This window comes from Amblyomma americanum, chromosome 1 (assembly GCF_052857255.1).
Source record: "Amblyomma americanum isolate KBUSLIRL-KWMA chromosome 1, ASM5285725v1, whole genome shotgun sequence".
NCBI classification, from domain to species: Eukaryota; Metazoa; Arthropoda; class Arachnida; order Ixodida; family Ixodidae; genus Amblyomma; species Amblyomma americanum.
This window is the reverse complement of record NC_135497.1, coordinates 220,017,195-220,033,126: the sequence shown is the minus strand read 5'-3', so window position 1 is coordinate 220,033,126 and position 15,932 is coordinate 220,017,195. Positions and strand designations below refer to the sequence as shown.

Here is a 15,932-nt window from a genome sequence, read left to right as displayed (position 1 = left end):
TGCCGTCTAAAGCAACGCGCGGCCAGCATGTTGATGATGGTGTTGAATTTTAATGGCACAATGGCAGCTTCGGCCAAAGGTTGCCATGGCACAAGGTGTTGCACTCTACTTAAGGTGGAGTCACTGACCCATTTCCCAAGCATTTCACCCTAAATAAGCCGAGAACGAAACCAGCGGAAAGCTTGTACCCATTGTAGCCTGTTGCATGTTGAAGAGAGAAACTCGCTACAGCCTTCTCGTGCCACCGCCTTCTCGTACCCAGCTCATTTCGCAGACAAGTTTCGCGCAAGTTAATTTAAATCATTGTCCATGTTTGACACCCATAAAGAGCTTATGATTACCCTGAATACTTTATTACTTATTCCTGAATTCTGGACCTTGATGTATTCGTCGCGCTACCTAATCGCCCAGGCATTACCACAGTCGAGTGGAAGCCCCACGTTGCTTTAGACAGCATGCCAAGCTTACTGCGCGAACATGCACTGAGAACCATGGAACTATTTGTTCAACATGTTAGCAACCACCGCGCAAAGTTGAGCCGCGACAACGAATTGCGCAAGCGACTGGTTGATGACACGTCTCGCGTACGCTCACTCGCTCGCCCAGTCAGCGCACCACTGCGGCAGTATAGGAACGGTACCTTGTGGTTTTTCTGTCGAAAAGCCGCGCCTGATGGAAGTGAGCGCGAGCAGCCCATGCATATTAGGGAGGGCCCATTGCGCATTTCTGGCGCGCCATCAGACAACGCTGGTATGCGGTTCTGCCACCGTTCGCATGCTCTCCCCCACTTTTACGCACGCCTGTGCGTGTGAGAAGGTGTGGTGAGCAGAAGGAGCGCTGGCAGGCGCACACTGACACACACGAGCTGGGCAGGTTGAACTGGGCAGAGTGTGATGACGCCGCAAGCTCGCATAACCTAGTTGGCCCACCTGCCTCCTAGGTTACTCTCTGGGGACGCCAGGCCGAACACAAGGCAGACCTCTCCTGTTCCATTAGTCTTTCCCCTCCTCCTTTTCCTCCTCTCTGGACACTACCTGCCAGAGACCACCTTCTAGCCAGAGCCATGCCCGTGATTTTTCGCTCACAACGCCGAAACCGGATTTTCTGGAGAACGGGGCCTTTAACGCTCTCGCGTTAAAATGTCCAGTGTCCGTGTGTACAGCAGCGTTTCTCCGTCCTCTTCATTTAAGCGATGGCTAGTTTGTCTAACCATATAATAGGCATCCAACAAAGCTAGTTGTCTGCTTTGAGTTGTAACGACCAATTGTGGAGGTGCAAAAGGACGATTCGGAGAAGGAATGGGTACAAAGTACTGCCTCCGGATCCAGACACGTCTCAGTCGCCAAAACAAGTCCCCGTTATACCTGCCGCGCATGCTATCGAGGTTTAAGTGCATGCAGTGCACATGCCTTAACGGAGACACAAACGTAGACATTCTGATTTCCTCGCTTCAACATCAGCGAACGGGTTTTTGTCAGGCTATTGACCTAACCTTTGCCTCTAGAGTGTCATCTTAAGAAATTTCAAGCACCAACTGCCTTCAGATTGCTGGAAACGTGTGGGGCAGGCGACGAGGTGCCCGCTAAAGAACCTCATGCGGTTGAAATTAATCCCGAGCCCTTTACTACAGCATGCCTCATTAGTCAAAGTGGTGCTTAAACACGTGAAGGTCCATTTTTCGATCAATGAATGGCGCGCAGAAACGCCAGGACAGCAGCCTTCTTGATTTTTGCCCTTCGAAGTCCACAGAAAAGAAATAAAGCGTGTCTCACTCCGGGTGTTTGTCGAACATGATGGGCAGGTACTCGTCCACGGGCACCATGCGCGGGAGAGGGTCTGCCTCGACCAGCTTGCGGGCGCCGGCCAGCGTCAGGGCGTAGCAGAGGGTCCAGTACGAGTAGTCCACGTGCACCAGCCGAGAGGAGCCCGCGACGAATGGCTCATTGGAGCCTGACAATCGCTTCCGGCCCAGGTATCTGCGCCAACAAGACAACGAAACAAAGGACGCCATACACGAGTCAGATGCGCTGCTAGGAAACTCTTAGCTCCAAAGACGGTACAACGAAGTCGGAGTGCGGTCTCGGGGCGCATACATATGTGAGCGTTCTAGTGTTTATGTTAAATCTCAGTATATAAAGATATAGACAAAACATTTCTTTCATGTTACCCGCCTCCTAAAGCGCTGAGAAGCAGCCTTGACGATAACAAATTAGAACAAGTTTCAACCTTATTAAGACTTTTTTACGCTAGATGATTTTATACCTCTACGTTTTTATTGAACTGTTTGTCCGCACAAGCATTCCGGCGTAGCTGCACTGACCAGGGGCCAGCAGAGTAGCACAGCTTACTTCATCACACAGCTTACCTTATTATACGTTCATTGCGGTCGTATTTATATCACATTCTCTCGCGATCGAGGGTGCGCTATTCATTATAAAACACAACAAATCAGCCCAGTGTGCGCCACAAAGGAGTTCTCTCATTTGGCGCTACTTCCTGCAATGTGTTACAGTTTGGGCGTGTTGGTATGACATGACATGAAAGTTTAAGCGCACAACGAGACGAGGACGGTGAACACACGAATGCTCGTGATTTACTTGTATTTCTTCACCGCCCTCGTCAGGTTGTGCGCTTAAACTTTCAAGTTCTACAATGCGATTTGTATTACTGCAGCCTCGTAAAAGAAAGAAAGGAGGAGAGAAAATGGCGACCAGTTGGTAAGTCAGCAAATGCAGCGCGTCCCATTTCAATCTGCCGATCTTTTATGCAGATGCTTCCTTTTCTTCCTGCGTTACGAAGCTCGATACGCTCGACGCCAAACTCGCTGAATCGAATTTCGGGCATGCGAATACTGCAGGCACAGCCAACGAATTCAGTCTGAAGAAAGATGGCCTAGGTTTCTCAGAAATGTCAGCAACGAACGCCGCCATTAAAGGAAAGATTTGCAGAAGCATCTCATCTCTTCAGGGTTCAAGTGCATTTCGATCAAGTGTAGGCGCGGTAAGTTCCTCACATCAGATCCCAGTCGAAGTGGCGGACCTCGGCCAGCAGTTCCGCCACCTTGGTCCGGAAGTAAGGCTCGAACCTGATGTCATCCTCGAAGATGATGGCAATGCGGTGCTGATTCTCGATCATCTGAAGCAAGAGGAACGGTCAAGCGAGAAGCTGACAATTCGAGGGAAGAAAGGTTAAGCACGGGAAACACAACGGTGAAGTCCGGAATAAAAAAAAAACGCTATTGGGCAGGCACGCCCTAATTAAATAAATCCTCACACGCCCAAAAGGTCAGTCCGCATTACTATTACTTGAGCATTTTCGACCTGCGAGTATTGCGCACTCTCCGTGCACGTTAGCGCGAACACAAAATTGTCATGCTTGTGTCTGTATTATAACACGGCCGGGCAGCTTCATTCACACCGACCTCGGAAACAAAAAGACAAAAGGAAATTGATCAGAGTGGCTATTCGGCGAGATTGTTTGCCATGACGGAACATATAGCGCTAAGAAACCAGGAAGAACACTGAATAAGGCTCGTGGTGTCTCTGTCATTGTTCGTCCTGGTTTCTTAGCGCTATATGCTCCGTAGAAGGAAATTGCCTCAATTCATCCGCGCCCCTTCTGAAGAACGCAGCTTTCCTTACAGCAAAAAAGCACCATTCCACATCAGGCCGCGTTTCAGCTCCCCTTGCAGCAAAACAGTATAGGTCTCCTCGCGTTCCTTTTCAGTATCACGACGCTGCTTTCTTATATATCGTCGCTGCTCTTGAATACATCCCGTTAGTGCTGGCAGACACAAAGCATGGGCTGGAAGAATCAATCGAAACTTTTCGCCCGAACATTTGCCATCGCTTAACACCTACGTGGCCGCAACGATAAACGCCGCGTTTTTGCATTCCGCAGCGTTCCGCGAAGTAAAGGCAGCAGTTGGCAGTCAGGTCTGTGCCTTCACCGACGAACTTCCGTTGAAGCAACCTGGTGCTGCCTTTTTGAGGTATGAAAGGTAAGGCTTTATCCGCAGAGCCTCATTAGAAATCTACGTTCGCGGAGTTTGAAGCGAAGTACAGGCGACCCAAGGAACACGACTATAAAAAGTCACGCAACGCCGCCTCCTGAAAACTGCGACTGAGTTCATTTCTCGCGAAAGCAGATTTTGCACTAGAGCACTTCTTGTCCGATTGGTGGCAGTAGTCTTGAGGAGGGTTAATGGCATCGTACTCTTCATCATTCAGACTACAGTATGTCGGGCTAGCTTCGCGCACCGCTGCCAAAACTGAGCACTTAGCATATATGCGCAGAGGCTACTACACAGGATAAAGTACACTGATAACGTCAGCGGCATGCTCCTAGTGCCCGGCACCCTAGAGAGCCTAGAGAGCCCATGTGTGTTAAAACTTGCAAGCTCCGTGGCACTAATATGATATTCATGTCACTTATGACAGCTCAGGCATTTCTCACAACCGTAGAGTATGAGGTTCGACTGCGACACGAGTGCGAATTACGTAAATGCGACTTATCTGCCCACCGAAAGGCCACAGGTGGACTGAGAGCTGAAAGAGGCTCGTCGAATCCGTTCACTCGACGTGCAGCGTAAAAGTAATGCGGCAGTAACTATATACATGGATGAGATACTTTACTAGGCAGCCTCCCCTTTGACAGGTTTCTCACACGGGTTTTTAAAATACCTATGCGATATTTCTTGCTGCGCGTGATCTGACATGTAGCAATAACGGTAAAGTGTTATTACAACAGTCGCTTAACATGCTCACGCTTAATACTTACTTACTCCGAATTTGGTTACTATAAAAAATGCGGATTGCATACTAAAGCTTGGCCTACCTCACAATATTCTCTCAATTACACCTCCCACCTGCGCGACTGCCTGCCTGATTAAAGTGTGAGCACGAAAATGTGCAATCCCTCTCGTGTCTCCCATTAAAAAGATGTGAGGAAAAGGAGGCAGGAGAGCGTAGCAGTTAGTGACAAAGCAAATTTGACAGATAGAGAAAAAGAATTAGAGGCCACGCAGGTGCGAAAGGAAAATGTGAAAGGTTCACAACTCACGTCTTTCCAGATGTTGTAGTGACTCATAAAGCATCCGATTTCACCTGCAGTGATTGGTCTGCAAGGAGAAGAGGTAGAGGTGAGGCAAGAAAAAGGAAGCGGCGCTGCACTTCGAAAAGCTGCCCAAGTAAGCGTACAAAAACCGCGCGAACCCTTTCATCGTGGTGGTGCCGCCCGGCCTCAGTGGGGAAAAAATAAGATGCAGTGCGTTGGGACACGTGCGCTTTCGTTCCCCGCACGCAGCAGTGTAGGCTGTTGTGCCGTTAGGGTTAGTTTTTACAGTGAGTCATCCTCCGTCTGGTCGCTGATACTTTGACCTTGCTGCGGTAAGTATGCTGGTAAAGGCCGTTTCTGGTGTAACCAGAGGAATAATGATACGACTACGAGTAGTCACGAAGACTATTCACATTTGTGGTCAAATGTTTAGGGGAATCTCCCAAGGTGGAGTACATTTGTAATAAGAGAGTAATTACTCATTGGGTGAATGCCAATTACTCCCTTGGTATTCTCATTTTTACAACTATTCGCATTGAACCTATTCGCATTCCCTGTCTGGCGTACGTGACACACCGGTTACTACAGGGCTAAATTTACGCCTATCAGTTTCATTTTCATGACTCGCTTCGCCATTCACGATCAAGCTTTTCCGTTGGCCTTCGAGCTTCATCCCTACTGGCGAACACGAACAAGATGGAACTGCTATGTATTTTTCTGTTACGGGATATAACCGGTGAGCTGCTATTCGTGACCTGAGAGTGCCTTCAAAATGCACAGAACTCTATTTTTATCGTTCCAGTTATTCCACACTCATGGTCCGGTGTCGGTGTTATTCCACACTCATAGCTGGTGTCGATTGGATTATTAGAGATTCCATCAGCCGCCGAGATGACACGTTTCTTTCCCTCGCGATGACAGTGACGTGGTTCCAGTCAATTGTGTGAGCATGCTCTTGCACATGCTGGGCAATGACGTTCGTCGTGTGATTATTAGAGAGTTTTAGTTTCACGTACGTAGAGGCATCACGTACGTAGAGCTCTTACGGGTGACCAGTGCGCATGCGCAGAACACAAAGGGTATGCGTGAGTCTCACGTACGTACGTGAGATTCGGATTTTTACGTTGCGGTCTTTGCGTTGCTTGCGTACGTACATAGCCTCCTCTATTTTTTTCCGTGCCTGGTCAAAGACTGCTGAAGCGCCGTCTGACTGCGCCGTGTTTCTCTGCGGGGCGGCGCTGCCAGCCCTGGATGGACGGGCGTGCGCGTAGTTGCGGCCGGCTGCATGCAGGGGCTTCGGCGGCCGCGGAATAAACGTGCGCTTTGCCTATTTCGTAAAGGACCAACTCGTCCTAAGCCATTACCAATTAATGGCTACAACAAAGAGGACCGATCTTTTATATGATCTGGAAAATAAACGCCAGTTTATTGTGAGTGAGCAGCGCCGAGCGCCTCGACACCAAATTTTTTCTTGTGTGTTTTCTTCTTTCAAATTTTTGCAATGGTTCTCTCGAAGTCAACCTTGTTCATATGCCTCGTAGTGCTGTGCTCTGTTCATTAACAGGGAAAGGAGCGCGATCGCAGAACGCTCCCTGGCTGACTCTGAGGGAACATGCATTGTGCTCACTGCTCCGAGAAATCAACGCATAACAGTCAAAGCCACTACAAAAAATGCGTCACTCTGCCTTATGCCTAACTGCCAGCGAAATCATCTCCCGAATCCTGAGAAAAGGGGGTCTCCAGGTTGCGCCCAAGGCTACAAGCACTGCTGCGTATGCTTACCAGGTGTTCCCAAAATCGGCCACGGAGAAAAAGAGCCCAAGGCATTATCTACAAAATTCCTTGCGCCGACTGCGACGCAAGGTACATCGGCGAAACCAAAAATATATAAAAGAAAAAATTCGGCAACACAAAAACGACGTCGGCAACTATGCAAGAAAGCGCAGTCCTCTAACCAAACGTTCCTAAGACACACAATCAACTTCGACGAAACCAGCATACTCGGAGCCGGAACAAGTTAGCAAACACGCGCTTCCTGGAATCCTGGCACGTTCAAACGACCCCGAACAACATCAACAGCACAAAGGGAAACCTCCCCAATGTATACGTGTATACTAACAGGGACTGCGCTCTGCAGCTTCCCAGTGAGCGTCACCACAGTCCTACAACGTGACTCACAGCTTTAAACATGTTCCACGGTATCCAGTGTTGCGCAATTGCTCCTCAGGTTGCATCACGTGCCGCCAAGGGAGAGAGCGGCTTAACACAAGAAGGGGCGCTCTCTCTGCGACTCGCCCACAGTCACACGTACCTGACGAAGACACCGAGTAGGTTATTTTGTAACGTCGTGGTTGGTGACTTTCTTAGTTGGCATTTTTTCAACCTAAATTAATATGTGCTATGGCTTATTGCTCTGTGCCGGAATGTAAGTCTGACGCAAAGAGGAAGACAGAAGGTATTTCCAACCACGAGATTCCAAGCGACAACGAACTAAGAGCACGGTGGTTAAAAGTTATCTCTAGAAAGGACTGGGTGCCGAATACCACATCTCGGTAGTCGGTCGTTTGCAGCAAGCATTTCCTATCAAGCGACTACAAAGAAGGATGCAAAACCCGGAAGCTGAAAAGGGGTGCGACTCCAAGCGTTTTTCTGGACTATCCGAAATATATGCAGCCACCTGCGAATAGACCGCGCAGCGATGCTGTTGTGCGAAAACGGGAAGCGTCCATTCCGTGTCCCCCGGCCCTGATCCGTGCTGCTTCCAAGCCGACATGCAAGTAGCCTTTGTCACAACGTCGGCGTCGTCGGTCGGTCTCCATCACCAACTACGTCGTCTCCTGCTCTTGAAAGCTCTACAAACATAGATGACTCAATCAGTAACAATGAGCACGTGGTAGAGCCGGAAGCCACAACACCGAGAACTGCAAAAAAGAAGGCGACACAGGCTGACATCCGCAGTTCTATTTCTGTTGTCGAACGCCAGAAGTGGCGACGAAAAGGGCGAGACATGAAAACCCGAATAGAGCGACAAAAACAAACAGTGGACAAGTACAAGGAGGAACTAAGACAACTGAAAGAGGACTGTCATCTTGTTGCTTTTGCCGGCGTCGTCAAAGCCGCGAGTGAAAAGCACTTAGGTGCAGGCCTTCTGGTCGACCAAGTCAAAAAGTTTTCAAAAATCAGGCCAACCTGGCCGGAGTTGTGCGTCATTGCATAATTTTAAGGAACCTGTCAACACGGGCGTACGAGCACGTCCGCAAAGAAGGTCTCCTGAAGCTGCCATGCAGCTCTATTTGCAGATTCCTCGGAGTCTATTCAGGCGAGGTACGCTTCACATCTCTTGTTAAGCAACGCCTTGAGTCGGAGGTAACGGGCCTAAAAGCCGAGCAGGCCAAGGTGTGCTCGTTAGTAGTTGATGAGATGCGAATTCAGCAGAGGATTCAATATAACAAGCTGATAGATTCATTTGTGGAGGAAGTAGACCTGGGGAACAGCACGGAAGACAGAGCCCGTAGCGATCCTGTTTTAGCCAACTCACTTCTGTGATTTGTGCTAGTGGGGCTTTCGGTGCGCATCCGGATACCTGCGGGGTATTTCTTCACGAGAAACTGCACTGGCCAGAAGCTGTTTTCCCTGATAAAGTACGTCCTAAAAGAAGTGGAAGGAATTGGCTTTAAGATTGTACGGATTGTGGCCGATGATCACAAAATCAACGTTCTTGCTTTTCAACTGCTGTGTAATGGAAATTTAACGCTCTGCATACAGCACCTTCAAGATCCGACAAGAAAGTTGTTTCTCGCATTCGACCAATGTCACATAATTAAGAACGTGAGATATAAATTCCTTGCCCGTGAACTTGGGTAAGGACGGCGAGGTTTCCTCCTCCCACCTCAAAGACCTCTACAAGATGCAACAAGGGAGAATCGTGAAACTTGTTCGTTTTTTAACGCGTAAGCACGTCTTTCCGTAAAACATTGAGAAAATGAATGTTTCAAGGGCCGTCCAGGTCCTCTCACCTCCGGTCACTGCTGCGCTCAAACTCCTCGAGGAACAATCAGGACACACGACAGGTGACATGAGCTTTGCTGCTATGGGTCCAACCATCATGTTTATGGACACGATGCACCGCCGGTTCCTTCTAATGGATGTGAGCAATTGCGTGCAGCACATTAAAAAAAATGCCACACAGCAGACAATATGACTCTGTCGAAGATGGGCCCCTGAGTTGGCTGACAATGTTCTAGCTTCTTAAGCTATCTTGAAGACATGCGGCGTAACTGCTATGTGAAACAGTTCCTAAGCAAGGAAACGTATCAAGCGCCTGTGATGACGACAAACGTGGAATGCGTCAGGTACCTCATTGCTAATGAAGGGTTCAAGTTTGTTTTGACCAGAAAGTTTTCTACGGAACCCACAGTGTCGTTTTTTGGCTGGTTAAGGCGGTCTGCTGGAAGCAGTCATCAGACAGACGCTAGAGCGGTACTCGCTGGCGTAGAGAAGGCCTTGGAAACTGGCTTAGTGTCTGCTTCCCAAGATTGCAACGTAACAGAAACGAAAAGGCAAGCACTTCGAGCCCTGAGCCGTACACACAAACCTGCAGTCACACAGCGTGCGGATGACTTCCCAACGGAGGCGAAAAGTCTCCTCGAAGACCTTCTGAGGACACAGAAAACGTTGCTGCCAGCGCCAGACACTCCAGCGCTTGCGATGTTAGGAGGTTATTTGGCTCTCGTTGTTCAAGAAAAAATTGATTGCAGCAACTGCAATGCACTTCTTACGCGACCAGCCTTATCTGCGCCCAGTGACAGTTTGGTCCGTCACAAGGACAGAGGAGCTAGGCCTCCTTTCTCCGTCAACGCAGTTTGTGTATGTTCTGTACGCCCTCAAGAACTACGTCGAGGTGTTGCTCAACAAAAAAAGGTTCTTATCAAAACCCCTGCAAGCTGCAGTAAACAATGCAGTTGATGCTCTTGCAGAACATGGAGCACTGAAATGTGAGCTTGTTTGCAATGATCACCACGGCCAGCTTCTGAAACTCATCTGCACAAAGTTTTTTCGGCCTGTTTTTACAAACTATGCGCGTTATCAGTGACTGCAGGAACGACGTAGTGAAGCCGCTCACATCAAAGCCTCTATCTGGAAAGATGCTAAAGTTGTGAAAACTTTTTTGTGCGTGTATGTTTTATTCTAACTACGACAGTAAGAATTTTTCCATTCACTCATCGCTCACAAAAACGCTTCCTTAATGTTTCTCCTTATATATTGGATCAGATACGACTTGTGATGAGAATGCGTGTTTTGCGCAAAGAAGCACACTAATAATTACCGTCGATAAAGGTGAAAACTGAGGAATTCTTCTCGCTACTACAGAAACGTTCGGTATGTGTGCCCGGCCGCCGCCTTCATAATTTCCTTGATGAGCAGCTTTTATTAAAGTACATGTGCACATGGCTTAACAAAAACAACACTTAGCACTTTAACGATCGTGCCCGCATATCACTCTTACTATAAGGAGAGGAGTATACACAGTAGCAGAATTGCGCGCCGCGTTTTACGCTGCTTGCTACTCCTGCCGCGTCGTCTGCTCCGATGGATGGATGGATACGGCTGAACCCTTTAAATCGGGCGGTGGCTCAGGCCACCTAGCCATGATTTATGAAATTTTACTCTTCTCTTGATTTTAGCCACCAATCAGATAATCTTCGCTTGGTTACTTCTACCCGCTTAAAATCTACTTTCCCTTCACTGTCCTTAAACCCCAATACCCTGAATAAATCAGCCTCCCTTCTTTCCACTGTAGGGTGAAGCCCTTTACAGACAAGTATCAAGTGTTGAGCCGTTTCCTCCTCCTCTCCGCACGCAACACACAACGTGTCTCTCTCGTGGCACCTGACTCTATATCTCTTAGTCCGCAAAACTCCCGTCCTGGCCTCAAACAACAGAGCTTCCCCTACAATTATCATAGATATTTTCTTTGGCGATTTCCTGCTTAAAACTCCTATATGCTCCCACTGCTGATTTCGTCAGCATTCCTGATTTACACAGAGCTGTCTCTGTTTCTTTAACCTTTTTCTTAACCGATAATTGCTGATTTGCCCCCCTACTGCTGTCCAGATATTTGCTTGTCAATTTTCTAGTTCGCTTTCTCCATTTCGTATAAACATTCCTTATATACAGGTATCTGAAAACTTTCCTAGCCCACTGCTTTTCCCCCATTTTTCTCAATCGCTCCTCAAATGCTATCTTACTGCTAGCTTCTCTGCTCTCGAACGACGCCCATCCCATGTCACCTTGTACCCCCTGATTTGGTGTATTGCCATGTGCTCCCAAAGCTAGCCTCCCTACGCCACGTTGTTTAATTTCTAACCTTGCTTGAACATCTGGTCTCATGTACAGGACCGCATTACCGAAAGTCAGGCTAGGAACCATCATCCCTTTCCATATCCCTCTTACCACTTCATACCTATTGTAATTCCACAGAGCCCTATTTTTCATGACAGCTACATTCCTACTAGCTTTATTCATTACATATTTTTCATGCAATAAGTGTTGCCAAGGCAAAATCTCAGCAGCTCGCTTTTTACTAGCGTACCAGTGGATTTAGCAGTAGCTACGTGTGAAAAAACCCTGGAAGCTGACACTGGTCCCCCTAGCCGCACACCCTTCGAAATTCCGGAGCTTTGCGAGCTGCTGAGATTTTGCCTTGACAACGCTTATAGTTCCTACGGCGGAAGTTTCTATCAGCAGGCGCAAGGCACGGCAATAGGGGTGTCAATATCAGTTACAACGGCCAATTTAGTAATGGAAGCCCTGGAAGAAAATGTACTAGCCACCTTCAATCCCGCACCGAAAGTCTTCTACCGCTACGTAGACAAGTGCTTCTTAATTTTGAAGAAACAAGACGTCTCACGTTTCCTGGACAGCCAGAACGCCCAGAATACGCATATACAGTTCACCCCTGAACTTGCGAAAGACGGCTCTTTGCCATTCCTGGATGTACTGGTTCACCGGGATGAAGGCGCCCTCACCTACTCGGTCTATAGGAAGCCTACGCATACAGGTCGCTACCTCAATTTTACGTCTTGTCATCCGGCCGGCCACAAGACGTCGGTGGTATCGTCCTTAATAACACGTGCCGTACGCATCTGCGCAGATGAAAATTCATTGCAAACGAGCTGAGGACGATTCACCGAGCGCTGACTAATAACGACTGCCCTAGTCGCTTTGTCTACAATATTCAGAAGCGGATGTTAAACCCGGAAACACAAAGAAACAAGACATTCCAGGCACGCGCTGCCATTCCTTACGTCCAGTGAATCAGCGAAGCACTATCCCGTGTGTTTTCAAAATATGACATGCGCATTGCCCACATCCCGACCAGCAAGCTCCCTAACCAGCTCGTGAACGTGAAAGATAAACTGCCGATTGAAGCATTTCCAGGTGTCATCTACCAGATCCCATGTGCTGATTGCCCCCAGGTTTACGTTGGCGAAACAGGAAAGTTCCTCAGAAGGCTTAACGACCACAAACGTGACGTAAGAAATAATAACCCCACGACGAACGCCATTGCCCAGCATGTGCAAGAGCATGCTCACACAATTGACTGGGACCACGTCACTGTCATCGCGAGGGAAAGGAGCGTGTCATCTCGGCGGCTGATGGAATCTCTAATCATCCAGTCGACACCGGCTACCATGAACCGGGTGCAAGGAACCATGCCACCCATCTACGCACGCTCCTTGCGCCACGTGTTACGCATATACGTCGCGACGATTTCTTCTCCCGCTCAGTGATCAAGGAACCCGTACGAGGTTCCGAAACGTCTTGAATTTCATGACTTGGTCAGTGACCGCGTTCCTTTTTCTTTAATTCATATCTGATCAGACGAATTTTCGTCGAACCATTGATTACCCTTATTACAAATAGGAGATTATTGGGGTGTTTTTAACTCAGTCTTATCCATAGGTCTTCCGAAACCTTAATGCGCGCCCTTTCTTTCTCGCCGTTTGGTGAAACGTGACAGCATCTACACGCAAGGATGTCCCACATGTCTAGACACACTGATGCATGCAAACGTGAAGAAGAAAAAACGCTTTGTGCTGACTTCTAAGCTCAGCCAGCTCGAAGGCTGCCGTGAAGGAAAACCACAATCAAATTGCAGAGCACCACTCCTTTGCTACCATATGTCCTAAATTTTGGTTTTCACGGCGCTGTGTGTTTCTGACATTCACTCACTAAGAAAATTTCACCTAGCAATTCTATGCATGCAGGCATACAAACAGTTTTTTCTTGTTGCGCCTGTAGCGCAGAGAAACAACCATGAATCTGTCTTCATAGGAACGCATTACTAAGTAAAATTACGCTGACTCAGTGAACTGGTCTTCTCCAACACTCTGAAGGGGTAGTTACGTGACGTAACGGGCGCCATTTTATTCTGCGGCGCGTAGCCTCGGCGGTGCAGGCCGGAGCAGGAGGCGATAATCGCTTTAGACACGCTGCCAGCCTTTCGTAGTGCTCCACGGACAACAAAATGGCTGTCGCTGTGACGTCGGTGAATACTCTCTATTAGAAAAATGTTTGGCTACGTCGCTGACTGGTATTCACCGGGCCATGCCACCAAAGCGGTACGAAAAGCCTGATTCAGTGTTTACAGCTTTTCAACAGCTTTTGCTACACAAGCGCTTCTTATTATTTATTTTTTCTTGAATAAGACAGCGAGTCAAAAGGGGAACCGCTGAAGGAAACACAGTGTCCTGTTTGTCCCTTCTCTCAGTGTGCCATGTCACTTTTACGGTCTGTGCTTCAAAAGATGGAATGCCAGCTTGCTCGCACTTACTTTGGTTAGTCCCCCGATCGTCAAGACCAACTTGATTAGAGAAGGATATACAGTATAGTACCCGCGTTAAACTGTGATGCGACAAATACAAGAAAACAATGCTGCGCACTAAGCTGTCACAGTGTGCAAAATAAAAGAAACAAGGTTACAACGTAAGCGTAATGACTAGGGCCCGGACATTTAGGCCCTAAAGAACCCCGAATTGGGCAGGCATCTAGGCTCGAAAAAATATGGAAGTTAGGCGCTATAAAGCAAGAATAGGCGCTTTGAATAATACTCTTTATTTATTAGTGCAAGATTTGTTAGTCAAGCACGGAGCGTACGCGGTCCTCAATTGAAGCAGGCCACAATAAAGCACATTCTCAGGTTTTCGAACTCGAAGCTCCTTCGGTTTTCACTAAGCATAGCGCTGTACTTTCAAAAGCTTCTTTCGACATCACATGAAGTTAGTGGCGCGAACCTGAAACATGAGAGTTCATAGGGGCTCAGGCCTTCAGGTGATGTGGCCGTATCGTCTCCGGGTAGAAGGTCTGATTTGGGAAATTGTTTCTAGTCCTCCATTTATTTCTACCATAGTTGCATCTTCGTAGAAGCAGTAGCGCCCTTTCATTCCAGTCCCAGAAGTGCTGCTTGTACTTCTTCGACTGCCTTCAGTGATTCATCCATTGAGAGTCCAGCCTTTTACAACTTTGTCATCCTTTCCGTCAATGTTGAGAAGTTTGCACTGATGCATGTCAGGTTTCTTTCCAAACTCGTCTCTTCGAAATTCGCTCTTGCTTTGATCACGCGCGCAGCGTCACCCTTGATTTCCTCAAAGACAGATTTGACGACTTCAAAGTGCCGCGCATTATATACTGCTGCTTTTATGCATGTTCCCCATCTGGTCAAAACAGACTTTGGCCGCAGAGGAAAGTCAGGTGCTGTGGCGCGGAAAACAGCAATTCTTGACGGAGATTTAGGAAACACCTGTTCTGTGCTCGATACTAGCGCGTCCACTTAGGGAAAAGAGAGCCGGGAACATTCGGCAACACGATGCATTGCACGAACAACGCAGGTCAGGTGAACCATCATGTTTTATAAAAGCGTCAGCCCCTTTCCTGCCTTGCACATGCAGGATGCCCCATCCGTGACGAACAAAAGTACATTCTCACACTGAATATTTCCTGGCCATAAAAGCTCCAGAGATGAAGTGAAAAAATTCAGCTATCCTCGAATGGCTCACCCTTTCAAGCAGGATTGCGCAGGATTTGAGCAGGATTGCCCGTCCGGGTTTCTCTGGACTGAATATTCCGACGATAAAGTTGGCCACATTCCGCCCGCTAGCGTCCGTGGTTTCGTCCACTGACACCCAAATGTTATTTTCACCAATTTCAATTCTGACTTTTGCGAGAGTATCCTCGTAGCACTCTTTCACATATCTCTTACGAAGTGTTGATTCATCTGGAACATGCTGCTTGGTGTACTTTTCCAGAAAGCTCCGAAGATCACTGTTGGTTAGTTTCCACAACGCGATATCTGCCGCGAAAAAATGCTTGACGCAACTCTTTGGCGAATTACAATTCCTTCGCTGTCGAAATACCGCGAAAGCCTCTTCCAGTAGGAGCGGCGATGTCCCCTCTTTCGTCCGCTTCAGGTTTGCAGTATGCTTGTTGGTAGCGACGTGTTGCGCTACATGGCATCGCTTCTCCCTTGATACTGAAGTTTCGCACGCTTTGTAGAAAAGCACAGTTCCATCAGTTGAAAAAAAAAACATCTCCAAACTGCGAAACCCACTGCCTGCAACGAGTGCCTCTCGATGTCTTTTCTTTCGGCATGTCAATACGAAATGAAATGTACAGCGCTGACGAAGCAAATGTTGTAAGCCCGCTCAAGGCAGTGTCGCGTGTTCTGGAAGCGGCAGGCAAAAAGTGTACATTCTCTATTGAGGGCTAGGCGGCCGAGAGTTGACCGAGCAATCAGCGAGCAGTGAGCGCGCGAGTGTACGGGACTTGCGCGCGTTGAGGCGACGGCCCCCGGCTGGACGGAGCGTGTTGAGGTGATG

The 15,932-nt window shown here is 48.2% G+C and overlaps 1 protein-coding gene across 1 annotated transcript in view; it reads right to left on the bottom strand.

The window, feature by feature from the left end:
* LOC144114643 (glycosyltransferase 25 family member-like) overlaps window positions 1-15,932 on the bottom strand; it is a 166,487-nt gene that overhangs the window by 10,516 nt on the left and 140,039 nt on the right. Inside the window, exons 3-5 of the mRNA XM_077648511.1 lie at window positions 5,062-5,119; window positions 3,014-3,135; window positions 1,773-1,976 (exon numbers count right to left, since the gene is read on the bottom strand). Of these exons, the coding sequence (XP_077504637.1) occupies window positions 1,773-1,976; window positions 3,014-3,135; window positions 5,062-5,119 (384 nt within the window). The remainder of the gene's footprint in view (window positions 1-1,772; window positions 1,977-3,013; window positions 3,136-5,061; window positions 5,120-15,932) is intronic.